Raw genomic sequence first — 11069 nt, 5'->3', positions numbered from 1 at the left:
TCTCCCTCTCTCTCTGCCCCTCCCCCGTTCATGCTCTGTCTCTCTCTGTCCCAAAAATAAATAAAAAACGTTGAAAAAAAAATTTAAAACAAACAAACAAACAAAAGATTAAATGATTAAGATGGCGAATTCTATGTTATGTGTTTTTTACCTCAATTTTAAAAAAGGAATCTGAAGTGACTGTATTAATATTTGACAAAATAGACTTTAAGGAAGAACATTATTACAGATAATGGGGGAAATATCATAATGATAAATGGGTGATGCATCAGGAAAACATAACAATGAAAGTATTTATGCACCTAATATCAGAGCTTCAAAATACCTTAAGAAAAACAAACAGAACTAAGGGGAGGAATAAGCAAGTCCAAAATCATGGTGAAAGACTTTAAGACCCTGTTCTTGATAATATATAGAACAAGTAAATACACACAAAAAAATCAATAGAATATCTAAAAAACAATACAGATCAGGAATTGGTGAACTATGGTCTATGGGGCAAATCCCATGAATAAAGATTTACTGGAAAACAGCCACATTTACTCGTTTATGGATTGCGGACAGCTGTCTGTGGCTGTTTTCACGGAGTGGAGGGGAGGCAGCAGAGACCATAGGTCTTGCCTCAAATACTTACTACCAAGCCCTTCATGAGAAAAGCTGGTTTTCAAGGGTGTGACTGTTTGGTGAAGCAGTCGTACAATAGCTGTGGACAAGTCATTGCCAGATAATTCCAACATCTGTGTCAATTTTACTGTTGATGTCTGTTGATTGTTGTTTTCCCACGTGAGATGAGATTTTCTTGGTTTTTCATATGCCAAGAATTTTGGACTGTCTCCTGGAAATTATATTTTGTAATGAGACCCTGGGTCTTGTTTAAATCCTATGCAGTATGTACATATTTTTGTTTTAGGGAATAGACCTGCTTAGGGTCATACTACAAGCTCAACCTGCCTTTTGTGAGTTGTGGTTCACATTTAAGTTGTTTCCAAAGCCTTTGCAGTACAATTTGGATAGACCCTGAACAAGTTACTACTCAGTGGTCATCTGGAGCCTGGTTGATGGTCTGTTAGTTCGGTTCTCCAGTACTTTTCTACAATGCCCCTTTCTGGCTCTATGACCAGAAAGCTGGAGCTGGAAAGTTACTCCATGGTCATGTGCCTCTGTGACTGCTCCCATCTTTGGCCAAATGGCAGGAGGCAGAAAGAGAAACAGAGGTCTGCAGAGCACAGCTAGGCAATTTTGTTCCAGGTGCAATGAGGAGTCTGGAGACTCTGAGCAAGGACATTCCATGTCCAAAAAAATGACTTACATTTTAAGAAGGCCACTATGCCCTGTGAAGAATGGGCTGGGAGAGAGGACGCAGGAAAAGAATGTAGGGGGCCATGCTAGGGATGCAGGCAAAAGGAGAGGGTGGCCAAGGTGTGCGGAGAAGTGAAGAGTCCCATCTGCTCCTGGTGGGGAGCTGGCACCCCAGAGTGGATTGGCTACAAGGGGTGGGAAGAGGATGCAGCAATGGTGCTTGGTGGGGCTGACACAGAGGAAGACTGGGTGGCTGGGCAGGCTGGTGGGGGAAATCAAGAGTGCCATCTGGGCCACAATGTGTCTGAGAAGACAAGTTGCAACGCAAGCAGAGATGCTGAGGTGGCATCTGGAAGTAGGAGTGTGGTGCTCAGAGGCGAGAGAAGAACTGAAGGAAAGTGTGGTGGAGGGCAGGGGAAGTAGGTGTACGTGCGCACACAGTGCATTTCTCCTCTTTTCTGCTGTATTGGTTAGTGAAGCAGATAAAGACTCTAGAAACAGATGCAACTGTGTTAAAAAAAAAAACCTTATGTGATAAACTGGCATTTCACCTAATGCCACGGGGTATGAGGATTATATGAGTTACAAGTAAGATGCTTAGAAATGCCTGGCACACATTCAGTGTTCACTGCATTGTTTAAATTTCAATTCCAATAGAAAAAGAGTAATTTACCTAGTAAGAGTTATTCACGTAACTTGCTAACCATCTGGAAAAAATGTCAGTTAGATGCTCTACTCTATACTTAAGTAGAAATACATTTCATATTGATTAAAGATGTGCATGGAAGAAGTCAAACTAGAAAAGCATGAGAAAAACATTTGGATGGATAGTTGGTTGTTTAGTCTTGGCATAAATGAGGCCATTTTATTTTATTTTATTTTATTTTATTTTATTTTATTTTTAATGTTTCACAAATTTGCATATCATCCTGCATGGGCAGGGAGGGGCCATGCTAATCTCTGTATCCTTCCAATTTTAGTATATGTGCTGCAGAAGCAAGCACTAAGCGAGGCTTTTTAAAGCTACACAGGAAACTCAGATCCAGTAACGAAAAACGTTTGACCACATACAAAATCCTATATGGCAAAAATGCTATAAACCATGCCAAAGAAAAATGGTAAGCAAGAAAGTACTGCATTCTATATGACAAGCAGAGGATAATTTTCCCCAAGACACAAAGATCTCCTAGAAGAGGAGAAGATTTCTCTTCACAAGAGAAAATGCAAGCATCAAGGAACATATGAAAAGAGACTTTATCTCACTTGTATTTAGGAGAACCAATGGCTTTCACATTTTCACCCATACAGTCGAACCCAACTTTCTCAGATATTATGCTTAGAGTACAAATTGCTACAACCTGTTTTGGAGGTCTGACAAATACAGATGCGCACATCATTCCACTCAGTAATTTCTCTTTTAGGAATTCAGACAAAAGAAATAAAAAGTACCAGTTCATACAAGATTTTTTGCTGTTGCAAAAATATATGTACTGACCTGGAAAGATGTCTGCGGTCTTTGGTTAAGGAAAAAGGCAAGTTATGTAGTAAGGGACTAACTTTCTAATTTTCGCTTAGCTTTTTTAATGTATGTTTTGGTTTTTTAGTGCGTGTGTATGTGTTCGTGGTAGTGGGGACAGTGGTTAGAGGGGATGTTTATACACGCATCCATTTACTTATGTGTGGACGTAGAGGAGAAGATACCTATCTGCTAAACGTCCATCAACCAGAGAAGTAGGATGAAAAGGTGGGAAGAACAGATGTAATAACTTTTCCTTTGAAAAATTAAAATACGTTTATACAGATGTAAATATATGCTTTCTTTTTACAAACTTCTGTATCATTTTGACGTAGACAGGCCAGGTCCAGGAACACAGAGGAGGTCCCACAGGACAAGCCAAGAGGGTCCTTGGCTTTGTGCAGGAGAGAAATCAGGAAGTGGGAAGTGAAAGCAGAGTTTATTGAACAGTGTAAGTGACAGAGTATAGCAGACAGAGTGGGAGACTCGGAAAGGAAACGAGAGTGAGTCTCTTCACCACTTGGGGTTAAGAGTTTATATTGAAAGGGTCCAGGGTATGTGTTCCTCCAGGAATCCAGGGTAGGGTTGGATTCGAGGGTGAGTGACAGGTGAGTAATAGTTGTTATTTCAAAAATCATCGCAGGGAGGGGATATCGATGCCAGCGGTGGGTGAGATTTGTTTGAAGCTAATGTCCTGAAACATGTTTGAAATCCAGTTCTTCTTAGATGTTATCAGGCATTTGGAGGCCTAAAACAAAACTCAAAGAATGATTAACTTTCTTGCCTCCTTCTTGGAGTGGGAACATAGGTTATTTGGTTTAGTCAGACGCAAGGTGAAATATAGAACATGAGTAAATGGGGCCTTGCAGAAAAACAGCAGAGATGGAGCCTTTCTAAAAATGGAATCCTTTCAGTTTCCCTATCTCAATTTGAGTCCTTTCAAATATTGAAAATGAAGGATAAATAAGGGTCTAGTCTCCAGAATATATCTTTTAAAACTCTAACAACTCAACAACAAAAGGCAAACAACCCAATTTTAAAATGAGCAAGGGACTTGAATAGACATTTCTCCAAAGAAAATATACAAGTTGTCAACAAACACATGAAAGGATACTTGGCATCATTATTCACTAGGGAATGCAAATCAAAACCACAGTGAGATGCCACTTCACACTCGCTAGGATGGTTAGAATAAAAATACAAGAAAACAAAACAAAAACCAAAGGAAAAGGAGGGTTGGTGAGGATGTAGGAGAAATTGGAATCTTTGTTAAACATGGCATTACTTTAGGATCCAGCATTTTCACTCCCATTTACCACCCCCCCCCAAAATAGAAAACATACATGTTCACAGTAGCACTATCCACAGCAGCCAAAAGGAAATAATCCAACTGTCTATCATTGATGAACGAATAAAGACTACTTGGTATACATACGACGTAAAGTCATAAAAGGGAATGAAGTTCTGATATAAGCTACAAGGCGAATGAACATCATAAACATTATACTAGGTGGAAGAATCCGAACACAAAAGATGACAGGTATGATTCCACTTACAAGAAATGGCGAGAATAAACCCACAGATTCAGAAAGCGGACTAGTGGTCGCCGGGGCCTGGCAGGGAGGGGAGAATGGGAAGCAACTGCTAAATGGGGAAGGGGTTTTCTTTAGGGTGATAGAAATGTTTCCAAACTAGGTAACAGTGGTGTTTGCGCAACACTGAGAATGTACTGAATCGTCAACACTCTCCTATGTGTATTTCTCTTCAGTTAACGGGGGTGAAGGTAAGCTCGCTTGTGCACTGAGAGAGTAGGCTGGCCCGCTGCCGCGCTTACCCCGGTGGCCTCCTTGCGGACCCAAGTCCACATCCTCGATGGAGAATCTAGAAGGCGGCGTGGGCTGAGGAAACAACAGGGGTATCACATAGGACGCCATCAGGAGCCAAAGACAGGCCGGCCGGTCACGCTTTTCCAGCGTCGAAACCACCGCCGGCTCCCGCCACTCCGCGCAGGCGTGGGTCTGAAGCGGATCCGGGGGGACGGGGCGGAGCCTGGGGGCAGGGCCAAGGGCGGGGAGGGGGTCGGCCTGCGCGCCGGGCGGGACTCGAGGAAAACCGGAACGCCTCTGCGGCGGGCGCCTGTTTCCGGAGGGAGCTTGGAGTCCGAGGTCAAAGTCCGGTGCGCTGGGAAGCCGGCTTCCGGAGTCCGCTGTCGTCTCCGGGGCTTAGCCGCGTGGGAGCAGTGGGAGAGATGAGGCAGAAGCATTACCTTGAGGCTGCGGCGCGGCAACTATACGAGAGCTGTCCGGGCCAGGCCCGGTATCTCCTGTAAGAAAGGGGCAGGAGGGGATGCGGGCGGCGGTGGTGGGTCTTCCCTCTTCGCTCACGGTTCTCCTCCTCCTTTACAGCTGGGCCTACAGTTCGTCACACGGTAGGGAGAACGTCCGACGGTTGCGGGTCAGGCGCTCGTCGCCCCGCTCCCCTCCATTCCGCACAGCGCTCAGGATGACCCAAAAGAGAAATCTCATCGACCCACTGCCCTCCTAACCGCCTCCCCCCGCAACTACCCCAGAGACTTCTGTTTCATGAAAAGTTCCAGTTTCCTTGGATCTCTTTTCGTTAACCTCACTTCTTTGTGACAGTTTTTCATCCAGTCTCATGGCTTTTAAATTCTGTATGCTGAGGACTTCCAAATTTGTACCCCCAACCAGGACTTCTCCGCATTCTAGACATCTATCCAGAAGCCTTCTTGACAATTTCTTTTGAGTGTCTGTTAGGCCAAAACTCGAGCTTTACCTCCCAACCCAGCCTTCCTCTAGTTCTTACCAGTTCAGTTAGCGGGAATTCCATCCTTAGAGTTATCAGCCCCCAAACTCTGGGGCCATTTTTGACTCCCTAACAGCTCTCCTCCCCAAGCCAGTATGCCAGCAAATCCTGTTGGCTTTAAAGTATATCCAGAATCTAGCCACTTATCACCATCACTTATCATGTTACTATCCTGGACCACGTCAACAAGCTCTCATGCATACTACAGTCCATTCTCAATTGAGCAGCCAGAGTGAGCCCAGTAGAAACCTAAGCTAGATCATGTTATTCTTTGCTACAAACTCTCAAATAACTTCCCATCTCAAATGGGATGTTTGGACCAATGGGATTTAGTCCAATGATGGACTAAATCATTTAAAAGTGAAAATCTTTTAAATGGACTACAAGGACCTACATCAAAGTTCAAGGTTGCCTGTCCAACCTGCTCTTCCCTTTTGTTTACTCAACTCCCACCACTGTTAGCCCTCCTTGTTCTAAAGCAGCCTTTGCAGCTGTCCTTCCCTCTACCTGGAATTCTTAACCTCGTGTATCTTCATGGATTCCATTCTCACTCGCTTCCTTCTGCTCTCTACAGATGTCATTCCACAAAGCTTTCCGTGGCTACCTTATTTAAGACGACAGCAGCTGTGTGGACGCCTGGATGGCTCAGTTGGTTAAGCATCTGACTTGATTTGGGCCCAGGTCGTGATCTCACAGTTCGTGAGCTCGAGCTGCGAGTCGGGCTCTGCACTGACAGGAACGGTTCACCCTTTCTCTGCCCGTCCCCTGCTTGCTTTCTATCTCTCTCAAGATACATAAAAATAAACTCTAACAAAAAAAAAAAGGACTTCAGCACCTCCATTGCCACTCCCTATTCCCCCTTTTTTCCCCAGCACTTAGTATTTGGTGTTGCCATATTTACTTTCTCTCTCCATGAATTGTCCTTTATTCACTGTTTTATCTCTTGCACCCAGAACTCTTCCTGTCACTTTACAGTCACTAATAAATATGATTGAATTTAACATTTGGCAGAGCTGGGTTACAAGCATGGTCTTTAGTTGTATATGTAGAGTGCTCGCCAGTAAATATTTGTTGAATAAATTGATGGTGTACCCGCCTTCCTTTCCAGCTGCATCACTTCCCCAACCTCACCTTTCCCTAATAGCCATGCTTTCTTTTTCACTGTACTTCTGCCTGAAAGCCCTTTTCTAATAATAAACACCATTCTCTAAATATAGGTATTTGACCTCTCTCAGGCCACTTCTTTTGGAGTGTTTCTGGCTGGTCTATACAGAGTTTAATAATTTCCAGGGCATTTTAATTATACTCTATTACAGTTCTTACCAGAACTGTATTTTCTTTTGCTTAGGGCTCACCTAGAATGTGAGTTCTTTAAAGATAGCAACTCTCTTACTCCATATTTATGTCTCCCTAGCCCAGTGTGGTAGATGGCTATCTTGACTGCATAAACAGTCTGGGGCAAGTCTGTTGTCCTTTTACCTTGCACTGAGAGTTATCTGCAGAAAGCCTGGCCCACAAATCACAAAATTATGCTAATTGTTTAAAAAAGAAACAATCACAGTATAATTTATTGTTTTATGATAAATATGTAAAATTGGCAAGATCGTCTTTTTTACTTAGTAACAAGTAATGAGTAACATCGCAAAGAGTGGGGACTTCACCTGTCGCTAAAGGAATGAATGGATAGAATTAGTGTTTTGCAAAATGAATTATTGCCAGTTTATCTTCTTGTAAGTTCTATTTTGAGTTTGCTTAAGGAAAATATGTATCTGCTCATATTAAACAATACACTTTTTCACATAATATTGGCTTGAGGTAACAAACTATTCTGATGGACTAAATCATGAGTTTCATTTGTATAATTTCAGATGATAACACTTTTGAAGGAACATGTCCATACTGTTTCCAGTTGCTGGTCTCGGATAACTCTCGAGTGCGCCTCAAACCCAAATCCAAACTGACACCCAAAATACAGAAACTTCTTAACCGAGAGGCAAGAAATTGTACACTCAATTTTAAAGAAGCAAAAATTGTGAAAAAATACAAAGACTCCAGAAGTGTATTGGTAAGATTTCAATTCTAGTATGTATAAATAAACTAGAATTTTCTTTTACTTAAATTGAAGTTGGTTAAAGATCAGACTACATATAACTCAGAAGTTTGTGATCATACATTCAGATTGTCAAAATATATACATAAGTTTTTCTTCTAGTGATGTTTCATCAAGAGTAAAGCTTATTTTTAAAAAATTTGTGATTGAAGTATATAGTTGACATACCAGTTTCAAGTTTACACATAGTGATTTGACAATTACATTATGAAATTCTTACTATAAGTCAGCCTCTGCAGCTAATGGAGTAAAGAGGTAGGAGAATGTGAGAATTCATTTGATTGGTTTTATAAACTAACTTAGACCTATATTTGCAGAATCACTAAGAGTTTGAAGGGGTCACTTAAAATTTCAGTGATAATTTGCCATGTTTTATTGGAAAACCACTTGGAGTTTGTCTGCAACAAATGTTAAATGTCAACTGCTGTTGTAAAGAACATCCTTCCAGATGTCAAAGGGTTTCAATCACAGTCTCCTCCATTCTCCCCAAACATGGTTTTATATTGAGAACGTAGAGGCTTTGTTATCTTTAAAAGGTGTTTTAGGGGAACCTGGCTGGCTCATTGATCTCAGGGTTGTGAGTTCAAGCCCCCACATTGGGTGTAGACATTATTTAAAAGTAAAATCTTTAAAAATCAAATGAAAATAAAAAGGTGTTTTGAATTAAATACAGATGTTTAACCAGTAACTTTTTATCGAAGATTTTCTCATTTTAAATTTGTGTCTTGTCTGATTGCTGCCGCTAGATTATAAACTCCCTCAGGGGAGCCCCTGTTACTCACCAGTATTACCTGGTGTAGTCCCTTATATACAAGAATTTAATGAACATGTAGTTTATTGGATTAAATTGGAAAAGAAATCAGGCCCAGTATTTCTTCTTTTTTATGACAGTTGATTACTTGTAAAACATGCAACAGAACAGTTAAACATCATGGTAAAAGTAGAAGCTTTCTATCCACACTGAAGAGCAGTCCTACCACTCCTACGACTAAACTCAGCCCGAAGACACCAGAGAGAAAGACTCCGAGTTCCACAAACCTAAATCACACGTGTGGTTCCAAAGGCAAGAAGCCAGCCTTTGTATTCAGGTATCTGAATTCATTAAGCTATTTGAATTGCTGGTGTTAACTCTTATTTCTTCTAATTTCCTTTGTTTAATATACACTCCCTAAATTTGCCACGTAGGTTAGGCCTTGGCCCCTTTTTTCCCTCCATATCCTTTTCTTTTCTAATGTCCTATGCTCCCGTGTTTTTCATTCTCCTCTCTGTTTATAACTTCCAGGTATATTCCTCTACTTCAACCTCTCCTGGGCCCGTTCCCAGCTGCCTGCTAAATACATCCATTTTATCCCCCCACCATGTCCCCACAGCTGACTACTCAGACCTCTTCATCCTCCTAAGTTCCTTATTCTGTCAGTGAACATGCCCTTGACATTCTGACCTGACATGGTGAGTAGAGTTGACAGCTCCTACTCCCTTGGTCCTTGTCCAGTTAGTTGCCAGTTTCCATCTGTCCTACCTCCATGGTGTTTGCACCTGTTCTCCTTTTTTCCTACTGCTGTGTTCAGGTCTGTATCTACCTTTTGCTGGGATTTACTACTGTAATGGATTACTGTATTATCCAGTAAATGGATTATTTTGCTGGATTACTATAGTAATTTCTTGCTTCTAGTTTCAAACCCTTCTAGCCCGATCATTTCCCTAACGCACAGCTCTGATTAGAAGCCTTTCACACTTCACCTCCGTAGCATTTGGGTCAGATGTTCCAGCCTGGCTTCCCAGCCCTTATTACCTGGCACCAATCTGTCTGCCTGTTGTACTTTACCTTAATTCATCTTACGTATCAGCAAAACTGAACCACTCAGTTTACTTTCTTGCTCTAAACCTTTGTTCTTCGTATTTCCTCTGATTTCCTGTCAGAAGTTCCTATGGAAATCTCGCTGAATAGGGATTTGTCAGGTGCTACTAAATTAACTGTATGACTGAGCACATGTCTTATTTTTGTAGTTCACAGTACTATATTCACTTTGATAGTCAGTAAATTTAGTTTCGTAGAAACTGGGAAAGGAATTTTTGGATGTTTTTTGCCGAAAGAGAAACAGTCTGGTAGTTTCTTGAATATAAATAACATAAGTCAGCAAGGACTGAATTATCTCTGTTTACTGAATTGAGTTTTTTATATTGGTGTTTACATTTATCAAATTGGGTAAGAATTAAAATTTCAAGTCCAGTTTTCTCCATATTTTGATCTAATTATTTTGATATTTGGCTGGTAGGAATTCATCACAGAAGTTTCTACTTTATTGGACAAATATAGATAAAAGAGGATTTGGCATATTTAAAATAATTAACTTGTATTTAGACCAGACTGCTTTTTAGATATATGCAGGAATGGGAAAGATGTTTCACATTTATCATACAGATGGGGAGTGGAAGAGGGATCAGACTGACAAACCCCAATAAGGGTTCGTGGGTGTGGAACACAACTAGAGGGCATGAAATAGAAGGAAGCTAAATATATACACAGCAGCTGGAGAACCATTTATCCAGGGAATATTTTTAGAAGACCCCTTCTGTGCCTGGCACTGCTAAGTAGCGGGGGAATACTTGACTAGTAGTACACAGTCTACCCTGGGGAGCTTATGCAGGCGGGGAGATACGATGGAGTGGCACCTGCGTGTGGAGGTTGAGTTCTTCAGTTTTGAGAAAGGAAGTGATCTTGAGCTGTGAAGAAACAGGTTTTTAAAGTCCTTAGAATTGTCAGGAATCCTGATGTCAGACTTAAAGGGAACTCAGACCCCATGACACTTTACCTTTAGCCTTCTTGAGGTTTGATGGAAACTTCCAGAACCACCCAGCATACCTCCTGAATATTGCCTAGAGCCTCAGTAGTCAGGGAGTTTTTAACAAAATGGGAAATGAATGCTGGGTCCAGCCACTGCTCATATGTGGCCATAATACACAAGGGTAGAAAAGGATTCTAGTAGCAATTATCTAGGCTAAGCAGGAAAAACACTTTTAAAACTTACTTATCAGTATAACTAAGTGTGGTTTTATGTTTGTTTTCAGGACACCGACATCTGGACAGTCAACACCCACCTGCTCAAATAGTGTGAGCAAAACTAAGAAACACTTCTCTAAATTAAAATTGTTGCTTAGTCGGAGTGAATCCCAAAAGAATTCAAAGGTGGACTTCAGAAATTTCTTATTGTCTTTGTAAAGGATAGTCTGTGAAATAAATGTTTTGTTTTGTTTTTTTAATGTTTATTTACTTTCGAGAGAGAGAGACAGAGCTCAAGAGGGGAAGGGCCAGAGAGAGAG

General features: G+C 41.3%; 1 protein-coding gene and 1 non-coding gene across 2 annotated transcripts; one reads left to right on the top strand and one right to left on the bottom strand.

Moving 5' to 3' along the window:
• Positions 1–2192: 2192 nt before the first annotated feature.
• On the bottom strand, positions 2193–2303 carry LOC125914937 (U6 spliceosomal RNA). The gene has a single exon (XR_007455491.1). It is a non-coding gene; the product is annotated as a U6 spliceosomal RNA (small nuclear RNA).
• A 2665-nt stretch (positions 2304–4968) lies between these two features.
• On the top strand, positions 4969–11004 carry CD3H18orf21 (chromosome D3 C18orf21 homolog). The gene is made up of 5 exons (XM_049620191.1): positions 4969–5140; positions 5221–5243; positions 7507–7703; positions 8640–8836; positions 10818–11004. Exons 1-5 carry the CDS (start codon positions 5064–5066, stop codon positions 10966–10968), a joined length of 645 nt encoding a protein of 214 aa, XP_049476148.1. The 5' UTR covers positions 4969–5063; the 3' UTR covers positions 10969–11004.
• The last annotated feature ends 65 nt before the right edge of the window (positions 11005–11069 follow it).

This window comes from Panthera uncia (genome assembly GCF_023721935.1).
Source record: "Panthera uncia isolate 11264 chromosome D3 unlocalized genomic scaffold, Puncia_PCG_1.0 HiC_scaffold_8, whole genome shotgun sequence".
In the NCBI taxonomy this organism is placed as follows: Eukaryota; Metazoa; Chordata; class Mammalia; order Carnivora; family Felidae; genus Panthera; species Panthera uncia.
This window is presented reverse-complemented; position numbering and strand designations above follow the sequence as displayed.